At 39.6% G+C, this 25,260-nt stretch overlaps 1 protein-coding gene and 1 pseudogene across 7 annotated transcripts in view; one reads left to right on the top strand and one right to left on the bottom strand.

Moving 5' to 3' along the window:
• The window catches only part of TASOR (transcription activation suppressor), a 73,402-nt gene that overhangs the window by 14,816 nt on the left and 33,326 nt on the right, over positions 1 to 25,260 (bottom strand). For 4 of the 7 annotated variants that reach the window (XM_010347006.3, XM_010347005.3, XM_039477126.2 and 1 more), the window contains exons 12-17: positions 14,389 to 14,461; positions 14,230 to 14,301; positions 11,382 to 12,083; positions 7,146 to 7,549; positions 5,588 to 5,732; positions 4,164 to 4,223 (exon numbers count right to left, since the gene is read on the bottom strand). In XM_010347006.3, the coding sequence (XP_010345308.3) occupies positions 4,164 to 4,223; positions 5,588 to 5,732; positions 7,146 to 7,549; positions 11,382 to 12,083; positions 14,230 to 14,301; positions 14,389 to 14,461 (1,456 nt within the window). The remainder of the gene's footprint in view (positions 1 to 4,163; positions 4,224 to 5,587; positions 5,733 to 7,145; positions 7,550 to 11,381; positions 12,084 to 14,229; positions 14,302 to 14,388; positions 14,462 to 25,260) is intronic. The other 3 variants (XM_074403628.1, XM_003936546.4, XM_039477129.2) reach the window with 1 other exon arrangement.
• On the top strand, positions 20,944 to 21,823 carry LOC101038263 (calponin-3 pseudogene; annotated as a pseudogene).

The following is a 25,260-nucleotide window of genomic DNA, read 5'->3' as shown; positions in this document are numbered from 1 at the left end:
GAGGCTGAGGCAAGAGAATTGCCTGAACCCGGGAGGCGGAGGTTGCGGGGAGCCAAGATCACACCATTGCACTCCAGCGTGGGTAACAAGAGCAAAACTCCTTCTCAAAAAAAAAAAAAAAAAAAGGAGGGGGGCGGGGAGTGGAGGGGGGAGCGGGGAGTGGTGGCTCAAGCCTGTAATTCCAGCACTTTGGGAGGCCGAGGCAGGCGGATCACGAAGTCAAGAGATTGAGACCATCCTGGTCAACATGGTGAAACCCCGTCTCTACTAAAAATACAAAAAATTAGCTGGGCATGGTGGCGCGTGCCTGTAATCCCAGCTACTCAGGAGGCTGAGGCAGGAGAATTGCCTGAACCCAGGAGGCAGAGGTTGCGGTGAGCCAAGATCGCGCCATTGCACTCCAGCCTGGGTAACAAGAGCGAAACTTCGTCTCAAAAAAAAAAAAAAAATCCCTAATTTTCCTTAAGTCTCAGCCAACATTTCCTAACAAATTGCTGCTGTTGCATAGGAAACGGTTCCTCTAAATCACAAAGTCCAAAGTCCAGGTATAGGTAGTTTTCAAACTTACAGTAAAGATTTTGCTCATACTCATCACACTTTTCTAAAGGTTTAAACAGCCTAACTAGCAGCCAACTTATGACATTCTCTACCAATCCTGGTGGTTATCAGGAAAACAGTACAACCATTAACTATTGCAAAGGAAATTTGTCAGCAGAGTAAAAAGACTCAAAACAGTTCCATAGGCAGAAGTGAGAGGGGAACAAAATATCCAACATGCTAGGGTAAGAATTAGAACTGTATGAAATTGATAAACCAGAAAATCCAAGTTCCATAAGATAATTAGGAATACTAAATGTCCTCGCCGGGCGCAGTGGCTCAAGCCTGTAATCCCAGCACTTTGGGAGGCCGAGGCGGGTGGATCACGAGGTCAAGAGATCGAGACCATCCTGGTCAACATGGTGAAACCTCGTCTCTACTAAAAATACAAAAAAATTAGCTGGGCATGGTGGCGAGTGCCTGTAATCCCAGCTGCTCGGGAGGCTGAGGCAGGAGAATTGCCTGAACCCAGGAGGCGGAGGTTGCGGTGAGCCGAGATCGCGCCATTGCACTCCAGCCTGGGTAACAAGAGCGAAACTCCGTTTCAAAAAAAAAAAGGAATACTAAATGTCCTGAATATCCTTCTTAAATCTGCAACATTAAAATGTGGTTTAGTACACATAAAGTGTCTGGAAGGATACACAAAAAATTGATAACCATGGCTAATATATGGGTAAGAATATTAAGTGCCCCGAGCTAGGGGTAGTATTACTTTCTCAAATATTTTTGTACTTCTTGAATTATGTACCATGTCAAATATCTGCTATATTCAAAGAAAAAAAAATGTGAATTACATCTCATAAAACATATGGGTTGTGGATAACTACCTGTAATTTTTAAACTTCTGAATTGTTAGACTTGGGACCTATGTTGCCCAGCTGGCCTTGAATTTCTGGGCACAATTCCTCCTGCCTCAGTTTGCCCAGCAGATGGGACTCAGGTGCATACCACAGCACCCAGCTATTTATTACTTTAAATGAAACAGTTGCTCCCAAAATGTGTAGCTAAATATCAGATCAGCAAGTTTATTCCTGAAGGGCTATAAAGATAATTTTTTTTTTTTTTGAGACGGAGGCTTGCTGTCACCAGGCTGGAGTGCAGTGGCACAATCTCTGCTCACTGCAACCTCTGCCTCCCAGGTTCAAGCAATTCTTCCGCCTCAGCCTCCCAAGTAGCTGGGACCACAGGCGTGTGCTACCACGGCCGGATAATTTTTGTACTTTCAGGAGAGACAGGGTTTCATCATGTTGGCCAGGATGGTCTCAATCTCTTGACCTCACGATCAGCCTGTCTCGGCCTCCCAAAGTGCTGGGATTACAGGAGTGAGCCACCGCGCCCAGCCTATAAAAAGAGTATTTTTAACCTGAAATATAACTTATATCCACACGGAGAATTTTCCGTAATTAAAAACCTCTAAACCAAATAGATTCCTTTATAAACTATAAATAATCACAACCTAATTTTGTTTTGCACAAATTTCCCTGTATGATTTTATTAAGGATGTAACTAGTCAGGTATGGTGCTCATGCCTGTAATCCCAGCACTTTGGAAGGCTGAGGCAGGCAGATCACCTGATGCCAGGATGGTCTCGATCTCCTGACTTCGTGATCTATCTGCCTCAGCCTACCAAAGTGCTGGGATTACAGGCATGAGCCATCTCGGTTTTTTTTTTGTTTTTTTTTAAACTTACTGTCATTAAATAATTGCAGTATTTTAACTTTTGAGTAGTGAGTTCTCTAAAGGCAGCATTATTCAGATGTCAACACTTATTAGCTTACAAAACATGAAAACAGTATCCTCAAATAAGACGAATGCAGGTGCCCATGTAGCATTCTGAAGCATAAGAAAGATAACTACTATCTTTAATGAGAAAAAGAATTAGTGATAGATGCATAACATAGATGACTCCCTGACATAATTTTGCGTGAAAGTACCAAACACGAGAGATGACATGAGTAAGCTCTACCCTGAGTTCAAGAGCAGGCAAAACTAATGTATGGTAAAAGAAGTCAGATTAGCAGTTACTCAGGAACAGGGAGAGTACTACCTGGGAGAATGTGGAACCAAATCTAGGGTGCTAGAAACATTCTACTTCTTGATTTGGGTGGTGGTCATACATATGTAAAATTTCAAAAAGCTATATAATCAAGAATTGTGGCTGGGTATAATGGCTCACTTGAGGTCAGGAGTTCGAGACCAGCCTTGCCAACAGGGTGAAATCCTGTCTCTACTAAAAATACAAAAATTAGCCAGCATGGTGGCACATGCCTGTAATCCCAGCTTCTCAGGAGGCTGAGGCAGGAGAATTGCTTGAACCCAGGAGGCAGAGACTGCAGTAAGCCAAGATTGTACCACTGCACTCCAGCCTGGGCAACAGAGCAAGATTCTGTATTAAAAAAAAAGAAGAAGATTCATGAACTTTCCTTTATGTTATATATCTGTTGTTCACGGTTTCTTTTTTTTAAACCATTTTTTCCTAGAAGGAGATGGTAAAGATTTTCTTGAAGGAAGTTAGCAATTAAAAAAAAAAAAAAAAAAAACTCCCAAAGGAGTTACTATAAAGATGTAGCAAGAAAGTCATTTTGCATTTCTTTCAAATAAAAAAACACCACTTTGATTTCTGAGTCATATACAACAAAACTGAAAGAAAATATTAGAAAGATCACCACCAAACTCTAAGCAAGAAAACAATTCCTACGATCACCTGCAGAGAAGTTGAATCGACCAAGCTCAAAGAGTATCTCCTAGGTACCCACTGCCAACTAGCTAATCAAGTAATACCTGTAATTGTTTCTGGAATCCAAGTTTCTTAATCTATTATTTAAACTACCTGCAGATACTAGCTTTACAATCAAAAGAACAAAGTTAAAAGACTATGAATAGTATACCTAAAAGATAAATGGCTTCCCCTCCTATTTATTTTTTTTAATTTGAAAAAAAGGCGGCCAGGTTTAAGATCTCAAACCTGTAATCCCAGCACTTTGGGAAGCCAGGAGTTTGAGACCACCCTGGCTAACACGGCGAAACCCCGTCTCTAGTAAAAATACAAAAATTAGCTGGGCATTGTGGCATGTGCCTATAATACCAGCTACTTGGGAGGCTGAGGCAGAATCATTTGAACCTGGGAGGCAGAGGTTGCAGTGAGCCAAGCTCACACCATTGCACTCCAGCCTGGGTAACAGAGCAAAATTCCGTCCCAAAAAAATATAAAAAATAAAAAAAGATGAAGAAAAAATAAAAAAAGAATGATGTATCATTTTCATATGATATAAGATACGCTGCACAAATGGTTTAGGAATATATTTTGGTCTTCCCAAATTATAAGATAGACTCTAATATGGGTGAAGAAAACTTAATCTATGTAAATATTCAGTGACTTCTTTGAACACCTTTATAGTAAGAATATTGGATACAAGTAATGATTTACATATATATATATGGTATTGTCCAAATCTTCTGTAATTAAAAAAATTTAAGTCAATGCCCTACTGATGAATTACCAGAAATGCAAGTAGCAATTCTGAAGAAGGGCACACTGGGAAGAAAAGCAAAGCAAGCCTTCTCACCTGGTGTTTGTTTCTCACCATGTTTCCCCAGCTGGTCTTCTGGGCTTCTTGCATTCCCTCCTGAGGGAAAGCATCCATTAGACTCTCTTCAGACATCAGTGATACCTACTTTTTTTGTTTGTTTTTAACTGTGGTTCAGAAGGAAGTGATACCTACTAAAACACCTTTCAGAAAACCCCAACTGGTAACAAATGGAAGCATTCCTTCTGCCGAAAACAAACTGAAGGGTCATACCACTGATGATGGAGTATGAACACTTACTTATTAAAACACTGTTAACTTCAAATGACCCTCAACACCAAGTATGAAGGCATCTAAATGAGAAATGGTTACGGTAACCATCTTTTATCAACTACTTCCCTATTTTGTTTCTCCCACTCAAGCTTATGTTTCCAGCTCATGAAACAATACTAGGTTTAGGTTCCCTCTATCATCACCTACATGTCTCTTGCCCTCTAGAAAGGTATTAAGTAGAAGATGCTGCTGAAGCCCATGGGAACTCATCCAGTTTTAGAAATTCTTCTCAGAGTCCTTAGAGATTTCAGTAGGTTCTAGTCTAGTTCACAGGCCAGTCAACTTTGTAACAAAAAGTTGTCTGTTGTTGCTGTTGTTTTTAAAAGGTTAAAGATGTAGGACTGGAAAAGATGTATGCCCTGAAAATATTCCCAAAAAAATGTTTAGCTAAGGCAAGTGAATAAGAACTTAGAATATTAAGAGTATGTATTCCTTATGGAAAATCCCTTTGCTGTTCTGAAAGAAAAAAAAAGTATATATTTGTGTGTGTGTGTGTGTGTGTGTGTGTGTGCATGTGTGTGTGTTTGCACAGAGAAATTAGAATGCTACCCCCAAAAAATGATAATCTTTCAACACTTGCTAAACTCTATTGGCCTCATAATTCAGTAACATTTACATTTGGTCATTCAGGTCATTCTCTAAGATAATCCAATTTATTTAAGATAATCCAGTATTAAGAAATCAAATTTCTAAAAAATGAACCTCAACATTATCACTTACTAGATGACAGCTTGTTACGGTGAAGTTTAATTAAGTTTGAGAAGATGCATTTAACCGGTTGTTCAAAGAACGGACCATTTTACCTCTGTAGCTATCTCACCTTATCAGAAACTCAGTTTCTGCCAACAGTCTTCATTCGGCAGTCTGCATGCTAACTCCACAGACAGAGCGTGTCTTAAATCCTTGTTTTTAATAAGCAGTTTTGCAGGTGCTTGCTGATGCTTACCAAGAACAGCAACACTCAATGATGAACATTGCATTACTCAAAATAAGACACTGAAGATGTCAGTGGCAACTAACATGAAGGACCTAGTGACCCAAGAGTGAAATCCAGAAAAGATGCAAACCTTCAGGAAACTGGTCTCTTAAGTAAAATGAAGCAAACCCAAGTCCAAATATGCTTTCCTTACCTGTAATTGGAATCAGTTTCCAATGTATTTCAGTCTCTTCAACATTATTTGACTTAGACTGTTGTCTACGAAATCCATGTTCAATGGGAACACTGGGACACAAACTGCAGTCTTCAAAATTATTCACGCTAATTAAATTTGGATCCTAAAAATCAAAGTACACACTCAATAGCTTTCTTTTCAATTCCTTTTAATGTCAAGAATAAACTATTTTTTTCATAGATTCAAATGTTTCAATCTAAACATTACAAATGAGTAAAATAAACATGATTAACTTATAATACTCTAGTCTCAAAATTAAAACATAACTTTTCCCTCAAAACCTAACTTTATGTTAATTTAGAACAAGGATTGGTAAGCTTTTATGTAAAGTGCCAAACAGTAAATATCTTAGGCTCTGCAGGCCAGACCCTCAAGTCTACCACAGGCAATACCTAAACAAACAGACATAGCTGTGTTCCAATAAAACTTTAGTTACAAAAATGGGTAGTGTGGGCCGGGCGCACTGGCTCACACCTGCAATCCTAGCACTTTGGGAGGCCGAGACAGGTGGATCACAAGGTCAGGAGTTTGAGACCAGCCTGACCAACATGGTGAAACCCCAACTCTCATGAAAAATAGAAAAAAACTGGTGGGCATGGTGGTGCACGCCTGTAATCTCAGCTATTCAGGAGGCTGAGAATGACTTGAACACAGGAGGCAGAAGTTGCAGTGACCCAAGATCACGCCACTGCACTCCAGCCTGGGCGACAGAGCGAGACTCCATCTCAAAAAAATAAAAACAAAAAAGGGTAGTGTGCTAGGTTTGACCCATGCTCCACCCCTCATCAACTTTGACTTAGAGTATAAAAGATACCAGGAATACAGGTTGGTTCCTCAGTGCCTACCTTACATACCCCAATAAATAAGCCTCCTACTATTACTCAGTGATGCAGCCACTGCTTAGGGGAGATAAGGCTACTTCTCAGCTACAAACCAGTACTCTAAACACATCTTATAAATATGCTGGACACTCTAATAAGCAAGTCTGAGAGTCACTTCAGAGGTAATCCTAAAGGCTACTTAAGTTCCATTCCTATTTGCATTAGAAATACCAAGTACCTAACTTTGTAACACTGGTGTACTGAGATGGTATCCTCATCTGTCTCACCTTTGGGTTCTCTATTACTGCCAGCAGAAAAACAATGCTTTGAGAATTCAACTTTATTATGAAACAATAAGGAATTAACTCCCAAGAAGCCACTTCTGACAAATAGATTGTTCTGCCTTAGCTTTATCACAGCAAGTAACCTTTAGACAATATATTAAGCCTCGAAGCAGGAAGGAAAACAACTATTTCAGCATTTATCTCTTTGTAACAAGGAATAACTTAAGTACCATCCTAGATAGGCAGCTTTACTCAAAAATGCATTTTCTTTCTTTTTCAAAGAAAAAATAATTCCCTGAAGCATACTCCCAACACCTCTTTCACACACACACAAACACACACACACACACACACACACACACACACACACACACACACTCTCACAAAGATAACCAACAGATGCATGCTTACTTCTTTCAAATGTAGCTTATGGTCAGTGCCCACTTCACTGGTAGAAACAGCAACAGAATACTTAGATGCCGTATCAACTTCTAGTAACAAGCTCTGAGTACCCTTAAAATGAGCATTTTCAATTTTTGCACAAGTAGGCTGCTCATATTCTTTCTTATCTGGCGTAGAGTTCAACTCATACTCATGTTTTTGCCTCAGCTCTTCATAGGCATCATCAGTGCTCAATCCTAAGGCTTTGTTGACTGTGTCTGTCAGAGATGCATCAGAATGGCGCGCATTTGCTAGTGTTTCTGATAACCAATTAAACAGCCTATGGATGTCAGCAACACCAGAGTTACAGGTATCCTGCTGCTGTCGTCTCAAGTCAGCATCATGTCCAAGTAAGCCAACAGGCTGTGGAGACGCTGAGAAAAAGAAAAGAGAAGTCATTGGTTGAAGTTAAGTTTAAAAGCCAGCATAAAATTTTTTTAATCAAATATACCTAAAAAAAATTATCATAAAGCATTTATGGTCAGGAACTCAAACAATTTGCTTAGATTTTAAAAATATTACCATCACTTACTTTATAAACATAATTGTAAAATTTTACACATAGGACAAAATTCCTATTAAAGTTTAATTCTCATTATTTTAAACATTCTATCATGGGAAAATAAGCTCATGCATCAGGTTTTAAATATGCGTAAGAATAACTCTACCATCAAAATCTCAAAGTCAACCAGGTACTTACCAAGAAATTAAACATTTGTACTTGCTATTTTGCCAATTGTTAGGATTATATGCATATCACACTACGCTACTAAAAAAATTACTTAAATTTGATTTCTATCTTCTCCATACCTATTATATTCTATCCTAAAAGCACTGGCTGACATACTTAAAATCTACACCTTATCCTAAATGACAAGATTACTTAAATTCATAATGAAGCTAGGATATTATAGATATAAAATCATCCTGAAGAAATCTCCACCAAATTTATATCAAGAACAAAAGGCATTATGAGAGGAAACATGTTAAGACATGGTTTCATGCATGCACTATAAATGTGTATAACCAGTAACAACCAATATATTTTAAAACTTGCAAAGGGAGCAAACATTCAGAAAGTCACATGCTTTAACGTTGGGGCAGGGTAGGGGTTGGGTGAAGAATTCTAATTTAAGAGTATAATGTATCACAACAAAAATAAATGTCAGAAACAAAGGAGTGCATACTGTATGATTCTAATTATATAAACTTAGAGAGCCAGCAAAACTAATCGATAAAGACAAAAAGCAGATCAGTGGTGGAGTGGGGTGAGCTACATAACAAAGGAACACAAGACAACATATAAAAATGTTCTATATATTGAAGTGGTGATTACACAGCTGTCAAAACTCATCATACTGTGCACCTAAGTAGGTACACTGATATAAATTATACCTCAAAACAGTTTATATTAAAAGTTGTAAGAGGCGGTGTGAATGGGTTAGGAGATTATCTCATAAAATGAATGGGTTCACCACCAAATCAAGATCAGAGTGTTTTAAAAGTTTGACTACAACCTTGAAATCTCTACCTTCAGAAACAAAGTATGCAAAATGACTTAAAAAGAATTAAGTGAGAAACACCTAGAAATGCAAGTCTGATAATCACTAGCTTTAGTTAACCTAAATACCCTTCTTCCCCTGCCTCATTTCTCGTTTGGTGTACTATAATTAGTATGGTTTTCTCACCATTCTAATTATTGATGAAGGCTGAGTTTTACTCACAACTATGTTTTCACATACACAGAATTAGTCAGTTACCAACAAAACAACAAAAACAGTGCCAAAAAATAAGTATCTTATTTATTGAGTGCATATTATGTGCTCAGTGACAGGAAATACAGCAGTCTGTGAACAATGCTTTGGAGTCAGTCAGAACTGACTTCAGAATATCTGCCACTAACTTCATAACTTTTGGTAAAGTTACTTATCTGAGATGCTTTTTTCATCTGCAAAATTAGGATAATAATGCCTGCCAGTCAGGAACTATTAATAAATGAGTTCATATACATAAAGCCCCTAGCACACAGTAAACAAAACTTTCAAGACACATGTCAACAAGATAAGACAGTACGTGTTATCAAGTGCTAACAGGTTCAGCAAAGACTGAAAATCCAGCATAAGCTAAAGGAGACGACCATTAAGGATAACGGACCGAAAGCGGAGGAGAAATCTGAACTGCAAAGATACAAGGCTTGAAAGAAATGGAAGTTATTTAAGGAAAAAAAAGAAGGAAATGAAAGACTGACCATGACATACTCTAGAAAAAGAGAGATGACCCTTGGCCGGGCGCGGTGGCTCAAGCCTGTAATCCCAGCACTTTGGGAGGCCGAGGCGGGTGGATCATGAGGTCAAGAGATCGAGACCATCCTGGTCAACATGGTGAAACCCCGTCTCTACTAAAAACACAAAAAATTAGCTGGTGGCACATGCCTGTAATCCCAGCTACTCGGGAAGCTGAGGCAGGAGAACTGTCTGAACCCAGGAGGCGGAGGTTGCGGTGAGCCGAGATCGCGCCATTGCACTCCAGCCTGGGTAACAAGAGCGAAACTCCGTCTCATTTTAAAAAAAAAAAAAAAGAGAGATGACCCTTAAGATCTGTGAGAGAAGAGCGGAAAACATGGCTGGACATGGCTAGTCTATAACAAAGCCTTAAAAGGCAAGTATGTAAGATGAGATTGGTAGCAAATTAGCAAAGCAATATTGAGACGAACACGATACTGAAACGGGTGCAAGAAAGTTTAAGTCAGGAAGGCCACCAAAGAGATAAAGAACATGGACAAGGAATAACAACACTGGAAGAAGAAAGAGATACACAGGTCAACTAAAGAAAAACCCATGATAGTTACTGCAGAGAACAGTAATGTCAAACAGAACTTTCTACAATAATGAAAATGTTCTCTGTACTAATACAATGGTGTGGCTGTTGAAATGTAGTTTTATTTCATTTTAATTTAAACTTAAATAACAACACATGATTAGTGGCTACCATTTTGAATACTGTAAGAATAAAAGAAGTAAAAGGAGAGCAGGTTAGGCATGGTGGCTCACGACTGTAAACCCAGCACTTTGGGAGGCCGAGGCAGGCGAATCACTCAGGTCAGGAATTCAAGACCAGCCTAGCCAGTATCACAAAACTCCATCTCTACTAAAAATACAAAAATTAGCCAGGCATGGTAGCATGTACCTGTAATTCCAGCTACTGGGGAGGCTCAGACAGGAGAATCATTTGAACCCACGAGGCAGAGGTTGCAGTGAGCCGAGATGGCTCCACTGCACTACACCCTTGGTGATGGAGTGAGATTGTCTCAAACAAAAAAAAAAAAGGAGAGCAGGAAAGTAAAAGTGAGGATACAAATACAGACTGCTAAGAGACCAAAAGTGTAAAAAGACACTGATCTGACTAACCTAAACTACAATACACTGCATTTGAAGAGACAAGTGTAGTTGCCCAATAAAAAAAGGTAAGAATACTCAGTTCTGCCATAATCACTGAGAAGCAACAGCAGCACAAAAAGTGGATTGTTATGTCAGCTTTCCTTGAATGCAGAATTCCTTTTGTGCTTATGAACTAGTACTGTTAAGATGTTAAAAATCTAGATAAGTGTCTTAGCTGACATGCAACATTGAAACAAACACACTTAAAACAAGCGCTTTACATGTCTATCTTTCTCTGTCAACTAAAACAAAACAATGCAAAGGTAACTAAAAAGAACAACAAAAAAAGAAAAATGAAAGATATTCCTGGATTCTTGGGGAAGAATATGTATATGCCTATTTTATTTTCAAATTCAGAAAGTTCCTTTTCATTAAGCAACAGCGTAAAAGATACCAATATTCTAATATTACACTTCTTCAACTATAAAAATAAAGGAATATAAAAGGAGAAGAACTCTAATTAGCATTATTATGTTAACCTAAACCAAACAATTTAGAAAACTGATGTACCAGGGCAGGAGTTGGAAAGTGTTTCCTGTACCAGGCCAGATAGCAAATATTTTAGGCTTTGTGGGCCATACACTCTCAATGGCAACTCTGCCATTACAGCATGAAAGCAGCCATATACACACAAATAAATGGGCATGGCTGTATTCCAATATAACTTTCTTTACAAAAATAGTGGACAGGCTGAATTTGGCCCCTCTACTATAGGAAAGAACAGAACTACTTTATTTTTGGTTGTTATAACAACAATCTGATATTTTACCTTCATACAGATGGCAGTTTTCAGATAAATGACTGGTTTTGGCGAGCTTTCCCATATTTTCTGGTAGATCCTCAAGCTTCCTCTTCAAGACAGTTTTGCTTCTCATATCTTCTGTGTCTGAGTCCCCACCCACATTCTTTTTCCTACACTGAATTAAATTAATCAATTCTTTGACTCTATCCTTATCATAATCCAAAGAATGGATTGACCTTTGTTTTCCAGATAAAACTGTTTCACCCCTTGAGTTATTTCGTTTTCCAAATTTCATTTTTGTACCATTCACTTCTTCTTCTTGACCTTCATAATCTGAAAGTGGACTAAACTGTTGAAGTTTTCTATTTTCTTCAAATAGTTCTTTTAATTTACAAATAGGTAACTGATATACTTCAGGCCGAAAAATATAGGCATGCAAACAGGTATCAATATGGGATTTATTTCTGGGAGCTGAGTATAAGAATTTTTTATCATCTAATCGTGAATCATATGGAAACATAATAAACTCTCGTTTACCTGAACCAAAACCTCGCTTAAAAAATTCACTTACATACTTTTCAACAGCAGAATGAAAATTTACAGTGCTTATATTTTTGAATTCCTTTCGACACTGAATCAAAGCAAACTGTAAAAACTGAGCTATTTTTAATACATCTGGCATGCTCTCATGCCTCTCCTGTGGTGCTGCATTGGTTGAACCTTTTTGTGCTGTAAATAAAACAAACAAAAAAAACCATGTTAGCAATCAAGAAACTAATCAAATACAGATCTAAATATTGCCAAAGAAGTGTAAAAAACATTTATACATTAATGTTGAACCAAACGCATATGTACCCTAATACATATATACAATATAGCAAATCTATGAATAGCATGCTTCTCATGTCTAGGATCCTAAAACAGCTCAGTAAGAAACTAAAACAAATGAAAGAGCAGAACACATTTTTAAAGGAAAAATCACCCACCCATTGAAGATCTCACTTCCTATTGCCCCTAGGAAATTCAAATAGTGGCAAGAAGAAATAAAGAGACAAAACAAGATCTGAGGCTCCAAGCAAAACAGTCCTGCATTGTTATCCCTTCCTCTTATAAAGTAGTAACTAACTTCACATGAACAGATACTCAGATGCTAAGTAGCCACAATTGAGAAAGTCATCCTTAATCCAACAGTGAAATCCATTAGTGGAAACTTTATCTTAATACATAGTATTAAAAATTCATTCTTGGCCGAGTGTGGTGGCTCAAGCCTGTAATCCCAGCACATTGGGAGGCCGAGGCGGGTGGATCACAAGGTCAAGAGATAGAGACCATCCTGGTCAACATGGTGAAACCCCGTCTCTACTAAAAATACAAAAAATTAGCTGGGCATGGTGGCGCACGCCTGTAGTCCCAGCTACTCAGGAGGCTGAGGCAGGAGAATTGCCTGAACCTAGGAGGCGGAGGTTGCAGTGAGCCGAGATCGTGCCATTGCACTCCAGCCTGGGTAACAAGAGCGAAACTCCGTCTCCAAAAAAAAAAAAAATAATAAGTTCATTCTTAGAAAAGGTGAGTAACAAATCTTGTCTAACATCAGCTCCAAAAATTTCTATTAATTTTGGATGGCCTAATATTTAACCTTGCACATGATGTTTAGAGTCACTAAAATTTGAATGCAAAATTGAACAAAGCTAAAAAATAATCATATAAAACTCTCAGGCTTAGCACAGTGGCTCATGCCTGTAATCACAGCACCTTGGGAGGCTGAGGTAGTTGGATTACTTCAGGCCAGGAGTTCAAGAACAACATGGACAACACAATGAGACCGTGTTTCCACAGAGAAAAAAATAAAAAATAAACTTAGCTAGGTGTGCTGGCACATGCCTATATCCCAAGCTACCAGACAGGCTGAGGTAGGAGGATCACTTGAGCCTAGGGGGGAAGGCAAGACTGTATGTAGTAAGCCATGATCACACTGCTGACTAGGCAACAGAATGAGACCCTATCTCTAAAATAAATAACCCTCACAACTAAGCTACAGTACTGTAACAATTATAATCAAACTTTGTAAGAGCACTGATAAACACAAATTAATTTTTCATAATAAAAAAAAATTGTCAGCCAGGCACAGTGGCTCACGCCTGTAATCCCTGCACTTTGGGAGGCTGACGTGGGTGGATCATCTGAGATCAGGAGTTCGAGACCAGCCTGGTCAACACGGTGAAACCCCATCTCTATTAAAAATATAAAAAATTAGCCAGGCATGGTGGTAAACACCTGTAATCCCAGCTACTCAGGAGGCTGAGGGAAGGGAATCGCCTGAACCCAGGAGGAGGAGGTTGCAGTGAGCTGAGATCAGACCACTGCACTCCAGCCTAGGCAACAAGAGCAAAACTCTGTCTCAAAAAAATAAATTGTCCTGGGCCGGGCGCAGTGGCTCAAGCCTGTAATCCCAGCACTTTGGGAGGCCAAGGCGGGTGGATCACAAGGTCAAGAGATCGAGACCATCTTGGTCAACAAGGTGAAACTCCGTCTCTACTAAAAATACAAAAAATTAGCTGGGCATGGTGGTGTGTGCCTGTAATCCCAGCTACTCAGGAGACTGAGGCAGGAGAATTGCCTGAACCCAGGAGGCAGAGGTTGTGGTGAGCCGAGATCATGCCATTGCACTCTAGCCTGGGTAACAAGAGCAAAACTCCATCTCAAAAAAAAAAAAAAGTCCTATCATTTGTATTTTATATTGCTACTACCTCTTACCACCCCGTATTTCCTGAAACATAATACAAGAAAGACAAAATGTTTAGTGAGTTATCTGGAAAATTTCAATAAAATGTTAAGTGTCTATAAGCAACTAGATTTTGATATTCACAGAACTTACAAGTAACTATGCTTCTAGGTTCTTGAAATAGAAACAAAGCATGTAGGACTCGAGACTTGGCAGTCTGATATTCTAAAAAACAGAAGCCAAAGTCATTAGCAGTGTGTCTTAACTAAAAATTTAAGAAAGAATTGTAAAAATTAAAGAGAGCCCACCTACCATATGGAGAAACCATCTGACAAGGAGAGAGAAGAAAAAGGTATCCTCGGTCTCCCAAAGGTTTAACAAGAACCTGCATTTTGAGGGGAAGGAAGAAGTTTGTATCTGCTTTATTATTACGTACCACAAGGCAGACACAGAGCATTTTCTACCAATTGTGAAAAAAAAAAAAAGTTCTTAACCATCTTTTAAGGAAAAATATTGCTAATGAATTAGTTAACTCTTTCTACCAAGTCTGCTGATTAACAAGATTCCGATCAAATGAAAATTCCTTGGTTTTCATAACATTAACATGAAAATGTTACTGAAAGAGCTCCCCTAACTGCAAAACCACCACCATGTTAATTTTTCCCTCAAGCTAAAATACAAGGACCAAACTAAAGACTTCAAATATTTTCTTCATCAATTCAAAAGACATGTTTATTAATGGTCAAAGTAATGTGCTAGATGCTAGATATAAAACATGCTTTGAAACGCTGCATTGCAAGAGTTCAGACTAACTGCAAACCCAATGTGCTGCCGTAATCTAATTCCACACATATTATATGAATGAACGCTTTTCACATTTAAGGCAATTTGCCCAGAGATAATGAAAAACAAGCAACACAAGATCCCTGATCACAAGAAGTTTATAATTAGGTAGAGAGGGTAACACAAAAAATATCAATAATTACATAAGACAGAAAAGTTCCCTAAGAGATTTACAAAATAATGGGAATGGAAAAATAGTTTACAGTAGTAAAAGATGATCAAGAAAGGTTTACTGAAAGTGTATCAAAAGTGGATTTTTAAGGATGGGTACAATGACAAGAGCCTGAGATTGTGGGAAGGGCATTTCAGTAAAGGCAATATCATGAGCAAAGGTGAGTTATGATGGACAGTTTACAAACATCACAGTATTTATCACTGGCAGCAGGATGAGGACAGACTAGGATAAATGTATTGGACAAATCTGGAATGAAAGATCATGGGTTAGCTGGAAACAGACCAGAAGCCAGGTTAGCCAGGAATGTCCTTTAAAGTATACCCCTTTGAGCGAGTCTTTCCTTGAAACAACAACAGTAACAAAAAAGACTTGACAGCACTGTGCAGGAGGCAGAAAAACAATCCAATGCAAAGAATTTATTTTAGGGGCTACTGCAATAGTTCACAATGTTTTGGGTAAATGAGAAACTGAGCATGGCAACTGAACACAAAAGTATACCTAAGTTATGAAAGAAAACTTGTACTACTTAAATTCCTATTAAAACAATTCCAGTAAACAACATCTGTATAAGGCCGGGTGCGGTGGCTCAAGCCTGTAATCCCAGCACTTTGGGAGGCCGAGGCGGGTGGATCACGAGGTCAAGGGATCGAGACCATCCTGGTCAACATGGTGAAACCCCGTCTCTACTAAAAATACAAAAATTAGCTGGGCATGATGGCGCGTGCCTGTAATCCCAGCTACTCAGGAGGCTGAGGCAGGAGAATTGCCTGAACCCAGGAAGCGGAGGTTGCAGTGAGCCGAGATCGCGCCATTGCACTCCAGCCTGGGTAACAAAAGTGAAACTCTGTCTCAAAAAAAAAAAAAAACAAAAAAACATCTGTATAAACATGAGTAATTCAGGGACAAAAAGTAACTGTGCTACTAATTCACATTTAATAAAAACATTGTTTGAACATTCAAAAATAAAATGGTGTTGTATTTGGAGGTTTCAGGTAGTCTTAGTTGACCAACTTCCCCAGGGTCAACTTCTCTCCTTCAGTTCAATCTGTGCCAAACATGACTTTTTGATACCTGATGCTCACAAGTTTATTTTAGTGGAAGCAGGCTGGTGGCATGGGCCAGATAAAGTAAAGGGGTCAGATGACCGAATGACTAGGAAGGTCTTCAACTGAAGACCATTCTAAACTTTGGGGAATCTTTGCCATTTTTATTCCCAGTATTCCACAAGGGTCAGTTACCAGGTCTTTCTTTCATAAAGGAAGTTTAAATATTCTTCCAAGGGGAAACTTTGTTTTAAGGTTTCATTTTTTTTTTGAGACGGAGTTTCACTCTTGAGCCACCGCGCCCGGCTTCCTTTTTTTTTTTTTTTTTTTTTTTTTTAAGACAGGGTTTCACCATGTTGGTCAGGCTGGTCTTGAATTCCCAACCTCAGGTAATCCACCCACCATAGCCTCCAAAGTGCTTGGATTACAGGCGTGAGCCACCACACCCGGCCTGTTTTAAGGTTTCTAAGAGTTACATCTGTGCTGAGACAGCCTTGTTTCCTAAAAATCCCAGGGCCAAGGTTGGAAATCCTCACGCCAGGTTACACCATATTGACAACTGACATATAGTATTGGCTCTGCAAGACATTTAACTGGGTCTTACGGCTACCATTTATAGCCAAACTAAGTCTCTTACAGTATACTACAAATGGACATTGGTACCTGAAAAATTTGTTTCAGACACAAACACTTTTATCCAAAATATTTTAGATAACATACTTCTTTTAATATTTTGCCCAAACTCCCAGTTGATGAAATAAAAGGTTAAGAAGCACAAGTAAAATTTTCATGTTTTGTGCTCACTGACGAAAACCAACTAGATGCCTTTAACCTCTCACTCCAAATACCAGGTTTTATAAATTCTACTAGTAACCTAAAGACTCCTGTGCTTTAAGGGGTCCCAATGTTTCCAGAAATCCATGGAGTAAAAACAATCTATAATCAGAAACAACACTAAGGCAGACAAAAACCTTCAGCAGTTATATCTGTATGGCTTCAGCCCAACGAAATCCATTCAACTCTGAAGGAAAGAAAAATCCTGGAAATTGTGCTCCTGTTGGCTCTATTTTAGCTGTTTGGTTATTCTTACAACAACAACAACAACAAAAATTATTAATCCAATCTGTGGGTTTTTAAATTAGTTTATTCTACTATTTTAAATTTCCAGATAACATTAAAGGCATTCTGGCACTCCTCACCCGTGCAAAAAAAAAAAAAAAAAAAAGAGGTATAAACACAGGTACAGTGGGCCAGGCACAGTGGATCACACCTGTAATTTCAACACTTTGGGAGGCTTACGTGAGAGGACTGCTTGAGGCCAGGAGTTCAAGACCAGCCTGGGCAACACAGCAAGACCCCATGTCTATAAAAAAAAATTTTTTTTTAAGTAGCCATGTGTGGCATCATGTGCATGTAGTCCTGGCTACTTGGAAAGCTAAGGAGAGAGGAGGATTAACTGATCCCAAGAGTTCAAGCTCTGATTATGCCACTGCACTTTAGCACTTCAGCCTAGGAAAAAGAGTAAGTCTTGTCTCAAAAAAAGCAGCATCATAGAAGGAAATAAGCTATACTAAGTGAGATTCAGCAGGAAAAAAAGATTCAAACACTCAAAGGCATCAAAAATTGAAATTATCAAATGCAAAATGTAAAATATCCATTACGAAATGTTTAAAGACATAAAATAATTGGAAGAATTAAAAACATTTTCACACAAAAAATGTTTACACTAATGTTCATAGCACCATTATTCATAGTAGCCAATAAACAGAAACAACTGATAAAAGAACAAGCAAAATGTGGTATTATCTATATAATGAAAGAATACTGGGCCATAAAAAGGAATAAAGTTCTGATATATGCTACAATATCAACGAGCCTTGAACGTTATGCTCAGTGAAAGAAGCCAGACACAGAAGACGACATACTGCTTGATTCTATTTATATAAAATATCCAGAACAAATAAATTCATAGAGACAGAAGTAGATTAATGGCTGTTAGGAATTGGGAAGGGGGAATGTACAGTGAATTCTGAGATGAAAATGTTTCAGAAATAGAGTGTTGATGGTTGCACAACAGTGTGAACCTACGTGGAATTACATATTTTAAAATGACTAAAATGGCTGGACCCGGTGGTACACACCTGTAATCCTAGAACTTTTTGAGGCCAAGGTCAAGACCAGTCCAGGCAATATGGCAAAACCCTGTCTCTACAAAAAATACAAAAATTAGGCAGGTGTAGTGGTATGCACCTGTAGCCCCAGCTACCCAGGAGGCTGATGTGAGGATCACTGGACCCCAGAAAGTCGAGGCTGCAGTGAGCCAGAATTGCACCACTGCACTCCAGCCTACATGACAAAGCAAGACCCTGCCTATTAAAAAAAAAAAGGCTGGGCATGGTGGCTCATGCCTGTAATCCCAGCACTTTGGGAGGCCGAGGAGGACAGATCACGAGGTCAGGAGTTTGAGACCACCCTGACCAATATGGTGAAACCTCGTCTCTACTAAAAATACAAAAATTAGGCTTGGTGGTGTGTGCCTGTAATCCGAGCTACTTGGGAGGCTGAGGCAGGAGAATCACTTGAACCTGGTAAGCCGTTACCACGCCACTGCACTCCAGCCTGGGTGACAGAGCTAGATTCCATCTCAAAAAAAAAAAAGACTAAAATGGTGAATTTTACGTTACGTGAATTTTATTTCACTTAAAAAATACTGGAAAAAAATACTAGAATATAATATGCACCTCCTAGAACTGTGCCTGGCATATAATACTTACTCACTAAATACTTCTGAAAGAATTAACAAGAACCTGGTATAAAACATCCAGGCTAGGCCGGGCGCAGTGGCTCAAGCCTGTAATCCCAGCACTTTGGGAGGCCGAGGCGGGTGGATCACAAGGTCAAGAGATCGAGACCATCCCGGTCAACATGGTGAAACCCCGTCTCTACTAAAAATACAAAAAATTAGCTGGGCATGGTGGCGCGTGCCTGTAATCCCAGCTACTCGGGAGGCTGAGGCAGGAGAATTGCCTGAACCCAGGAGGCGGAGGTTGCAGTGAGCTGAGATCGCGCCATTGCACTCCATCCTGGGTAACAAGAGCGAAACTCTGTCTCAAAAAAAAAAAAAGAAAAACATCCAGGCTGAGCCGGGCGCGGTGGCTCAAGCCTGTAATCCCAGCACTTTGGGAGACTGAGGCGGGTGGATCACGAGGTCAAGAGATCGAGACCATCCTGGTCAACATGGTAAAACCCCGTCTCTACTAAAGATACAAAAAATTAGCTGGGCATGGTGGCACGTGCCTGTAATCCCAGCTACTCAGGAGGCTGAGGCAGGAGAATTGCCTGAACCCAGGAGGCGGAGGTTGTGGTGAGCCGAGATCGCGCCATTGCACCCCAGCCTGGGTAACAAGAGTGAAACTCCGTCTCAAAAAAAAAAAAAAAAAAAAAAAAAAAAATCCAGGCTGATCCAAAAAAATTCAAATATAACTTTTAAAAGTAAAAAACATCCCCTGTGAAATTAGAAACACAATAAATAAACAAAGCAGCAAATGAGACACAGCCAAAGATGGGATTTTTAAACTAGAAGACAGTTATGATTAAGTTAATTAGAATGCAACACAGAGAAACAAACATATGGAAAACATAAGACAAGGTTAACAGACATGGAAATATGCCTCTTCACAGTGCTAAAAGACAGGCTAGGCCGGGTGTGGTGGCTCACTCCTATAATTCCAGCACTTTGGGAGGCTGATGTCAGTCAATCAATCACCTGAGGTCAGGAGTTTGAGACCACCGGTCAACATGGTAAAACTCCGTCTCTACTAAATATACAAAAATTAGCCAGGCATGGTGGCACGCATCTGTAATCCCTCCTACTCAGGAGGTTAAGACAGAATTGCTTGAACGCAGGAGGTGGAGTTGCAGTGAGCCAAGTTTGTGCCACTGCACTCCAGCCTGGGAGACAGAGTAAAACTCTGTCTCAAAAAAATAAAACAGGCTAAAGAAAATAAGGGAGAAGTACAATAAAAAAGATAACTATATTTTCCAGAAAAAAAAAAGATACAAATCCACAGATATGAAAGGAAAATATATACAAAGCTGGATAAACAGAAATCTACACCTACATAATTGCTAAACATCAAAGACCAAAAAAAAAAATTTTTTTAAAGCAACCAGGGGGCTAAGGACCTACAAAGGAACAATTAGACTGAGAGCTGACCCCTGACCCCTAAACAAAAACAGGAGCCAGAAGACATCGCAGCATAGTCGAAGTGCAAGAAAATAGCTGTCAACCCAGAACTGTGTACCCAGCATCCAAAATCATTAATTATATATTTTTCTCAAACACAGAAGGAGCATGTGCAAACCCTGACCACATAGATCTTAAAAGTCTCAACAAATTTCAAATAATCACCATCTGTTCTGATTACAATGCAATTAGAAATTTAAAAAAGAGGAACAGCGAGCCTAGAGCCAGGCGCTTCAGAGCCGACACCAAGGCTCTGTGGCACTCAGTCAGACCCAGTTGCCCAGGCACTGCCCGAGCCTCACGGCTGGCCGCCACCATCTCCTGGGCCACCCAGAGGAGCCAGCTCCAAGCATTCCCCACGGAGGCCACTCCTAGGGGCCAGGAGTGGGGAAGCGAAGTGCGAGAGACCCAGGACCCCAGTGCAGCCTCTTCCCACCGCCCGAACCACCATGACCCTGAACACTTCAACAAGGGCCCTTCCTACAGACTCTCAGCCCAGGTCAAGAATAAGATTGCTTCCAAGTATGATCACTAGGCAGAAGAAGATCTTTGCAATTTTAGAAGAGGTGACAGGGATGAGCACTGGCACCAACTTCCAGCTGGGCTTAAAGGATGGCATCATACTCTGCAAACTCATAAACAAGCTACAGCCAGGCTCAGTGAAGAAGGTCAACAAGTCCTCACTGAACTGGCCTCAGCTGGAGAATATTGGCAACTTTATTAAGGCTATTCAGGCTTATGGAATGAAGCCACATGACATATTCGAAGCAAATGATCTTTTTGAGTATGGAAACATGACCCAGGTTCAGAGACTCTAGTGACTGTAGCAGGTCTGGCTAAAACAAAAGGATTCCTTACAACCACTAACATTAGAGTTAAGTATGCAGAAAAACAAACAAGCTGTTTTGATGAAGGAAAATTAAAAGCTGCAAAGTGTAATTGGTCTGCAGATGGGAACCAACAAATGTGCTGGCCAGGCAGGTATGACAGCTTACGGGACTAGGAGGCATCTTTATGATCCCAAAATGCAAACTGACAAACCTTTTGACCAAGCCCGCAATTAATCTGCAGATAGGCACTAACAAAGGAGCCAGCCCCGCAGGGATGTTACCATCAGGTACCAGAAGAGACATGCATGGTCAGAAGCTAACATTACAGCCAGTGGACAACTCGACAATTTCTCTACAGATGGGTACCAACAAAGTTGCTTCCCAGAAAGGAATGAGTGTGTATGGGCTTGGGCAGCAAGTATATGATTCCAAATACTGTGCTGCTCCAACAGAACTTGTCATTCACAACGGAAGCCAAGGAACAGGAACAAATGGCTCAGTCATCAGTAATAGTGATTACCAGGCAGAATACCCTGATGAGTATCATGGCAAGTACCAGGATGACTACCCCAGAGATTACCCATATAGTGACCAAGGCATTGACGATTAGATCCACACAGAAAGAGCTCAGTATTTAGTCCATTGTTTTTATTCAGTGAGGACCAAGCTAGCCTTGAGTAATTTTTATTTTGTCTTCCTAAAACACTATTAGGCTTATTATATTTTTAAGAAAAATTGACTTACATACATTCCTTTTTCTGCCTCTTTCCTCAATAGTTGCCTTTTAGTGCCGTAAGAGTTAAATCCTACAGCATAACCAATAACTTGCATATGAAGTAAAAAGGAATACTGTGAAAGGGGAATACTCTTGTACAGCCAGTTGTTTTATACAAAAATCTATGCATTTTTATAATCTTACATTAAACTGGTATTTTCAAACAAAAGGAAACTTTTTTTTTTTTAACAGTTTAGTGTATCTGGTTTCTACATGGAAGACTAAACTCATGCCTATTGCTAAATGTGCTCTTTGCCAACTAAATCTAAGATGCAGCATTTTAGAAATTTACATATCAATGTTTCTACAGTATTGTTTGCTAATTTTTAAATAAAGTCATGATCAGTGTGCATCTGTGATTATATGTGTACTCATTCTCCTACCTAGCGGACAAGATATTTTCAGAGTTGTATTTCTAAAGGAGCATGTACAAAAATGGCCTGTAGACATTTGCATTTGCTCTTCCTGTTTGTGCCAATGTATCAACGTAGAGTTACTCTGTTTTCTTCAACTGTATTTATTGCTGCATTTCTCAGCAAAACTTATGCCACTGTATTTTTTATAAATATTTTTTGAACATATAAAAAAGAAGCCGGGCGCGGTGGCTCAAGCCTGTAATCCCAGCACTTTGGGAGGCCAAGGCGGGTGGATCATGAGGTCAAGAGATCAAGACCATCCTGGTCAACATAGTGAAACCCCGTCTCTACTAAAAATACAAAAAAAATAGCTGGGCATGGTGGCACGTGCCTGTAATCCCAGCTACTCAGGAGGCTGAGGCAGGAGAATTGCCTGAACCCAGGAGGCGGAGGTTGCGGTGAGCCGAGATTACGCCATTGCACTCCAGCCTGGGTAACAAGAGCGAAACTCTGTCTAAAAAAAAAAAAAGAAAAGAAAAAAGTATCCCTATATTTCCCTATACATGTACCTCTACATCATGTATCAAAATAAAAAAAAATGGAAACTAAAAAAATTTCTTAGAACTGAGTAATGAAAATACTGCACATAAAAACGTGAAATGCAACTAAAGCAGTACTTACAACTAAGTATTTATTGACCATTTTTCTGACTTAAGACAGAAATAGCAAAATAAATCTCAAAAAAGTAAAAGTTGGCCAAGCTTGGTGACTCACCCTGGTAATCCCAGCACTGCAGGAGGCCAAGGCAGGCAGATTACTTGAGCCCAGGAGTTCAAGACCAGCCTAGGCAACATGATGAAACACTATCTCTACTAAAAACACAAAAATTAGCTGGGTGTCACGGCACATTGCCTGTAATCCCAGCTACTCAGGAGGCTGGGGCAAGAGAATCACTTGAACTCAGGAGGCAGAGGTTGCAGTCAGCTGAGATTGTGCTATTGCACTCCAGCCTGAGGGACAAGAGCGAAGCTTTGTCTCAAAAAACCAAACCAAAACAAAAAATACAGAGATGGCATAAGAAAGGAAAATTGGAAGTCAATCTCATTCACCATCACAGATTCAAAACTCCTTAACAAAAGCCAAACCCCACAATTTACTTTAAAAGCTGTCGTGGAGGCAGGGGAATAGTTTCTATACAAGCAATGCAGGGGCAGTTTAATATTGGAAAACTAAGGCCAGACATAGTGGCTCACACCTATAATCCCAGTACTATAGGAGGCCGAGGTGGGCGGATCACCTGAAGTCGGGAGTTAGAAACCAGCCTGACCAACACAGTGAAACCTCGTCTCTACTAAAAATACAAAATTTGCCAGGCGTCGTGGCACATGCCTGTAATCCCAGCTACTCAGAAGGCCGAGGCCAGAGAATCACTTGAACACAGGAGGTAGAGATTGCAGTGAGCCAATTGTGCCACTGCACTCCAGCCTGGGCAACAAGAATGAAACTCCATCTTAAAAAATATATATTGGAAAACTATAAATGTAACTCACCTTAGTAAGTCTACAGAACAAATACCATGTGTGACGGTTAATTTTTTTTTTTTTTTTTTTTTTTTTTTTTGATAGAGTCTCGCTCTGACACCAGGCTGGAGTGCAGTGGCGCAATCGTGGCACAATCTTGGCTCACTGCAACCTCTGGCTCCTGGTTCAAGTGATTCTTCTGCCTCAGCCTCCTGACTAGCTGGGACCACAAGCATGCACAACCATGCCTGGATAATTTTTTTTTTTTTTAGTAGAGACGAGGTTTCACTATGTTGGTCAACATAGTCTTGCTCTCTCGACCTCATGATCCACCCACCTCGGCCTCCCAAAGTGCTGGGATTACAGGCGTGAGCCACTGCGCCCAGCCACGATGGTTAATTTTTTTATGTCAACTTGAGTGCCCAGGTATTTGATCAAATATTTTTCTGCACGTTCCTGTTTAGTTAATTTTGGATGAGTTTACCATCAACAGACTCAGTAAAGCAGGGTGCCCTCCCTATTGTAGGTTGGCTACATTCAATCAGCTGAAGGCCTAAATAGAACAAAAGGCAAACTCTAACCCACAAAAGAAGAGAATTCCTCCTGTCTGCCTTCCAAGTTGGGATGTCAACTGTTTCCTGCCTTCAGAATTGAACTGAAACAGTGGCTCTTCCTGAGTCTTGACCTGCCAGCCTTAGAACTCATACCATTAGCAGTCTTGGTTCTGACACCTGCATACTCAGACTGAAACTATATGGTTGGCTCTCCTGGGGCTCCAGTTTGCTAACACAGATATGATCTTGGGACATGTCAGCCTCCATAAATGTGTGAGCCAATTCTTTACAATAAATCTCTTTTTACATACCACCCTCACCATATACTAATGGTTCTGTTTCTCTGCAGAACCCTAAAACACTGTGACTAGCTTGATAAATCCAACCCCCAATCCAAAACAAAAACAATCTATTAAAATTCAAAATCCATTCATGGTTAAAAAAATGAAGCAAAGTTTAAAACATAAAAAAACTACTATAGACTTTCTACTTAATGGTAAACTGTAATAAAGATTTTTTTCTTTAAATCAAGAAGGCAAGAATGACCACAATCACCATTTTTATTCAGCTTCTTACTACAGATCCTAGACTGCACATTAATATGGGAAAAAAATTATAGTGGTTTCTTCTTATCTGCAGAGGACATGTTCCAAGACCCCCAGTGAATATCTGAAACAACAGATAGTTACACACCCTATGTATGCTTTTTCCTATATATCCACATACCTATAATAAAGTTTAAATTTTAAATTATGCATACAAAGAGATTAACAACAATAATTAATAATAAAATAGAACAGGCTGGGAATGGTGGCTCATGACTATAATACCAGCACTTTGGG

Source organism: Saimiri boliviensis, chromosome 8 (assembly GCF_048565385.1).
Source record: "Saimiri boliviensis isolate mSaiBol1 chromosome 8, mSaiBol1.pri, whole genome shotgun sequence".
In the NCBI taxonomy this organism is placed as follows: domain Eukaryota; kingdom Metazoa; phylum Chordata; class Mammalia; order Primates; family Cebidae; genus Saimiri; species Saimiri boliviensis.
The sequence above is the reverse complement of the archived record's forward strand: the minus strand, read 5'-3'. Positions and strand labels throughout refer to the sequence as shown.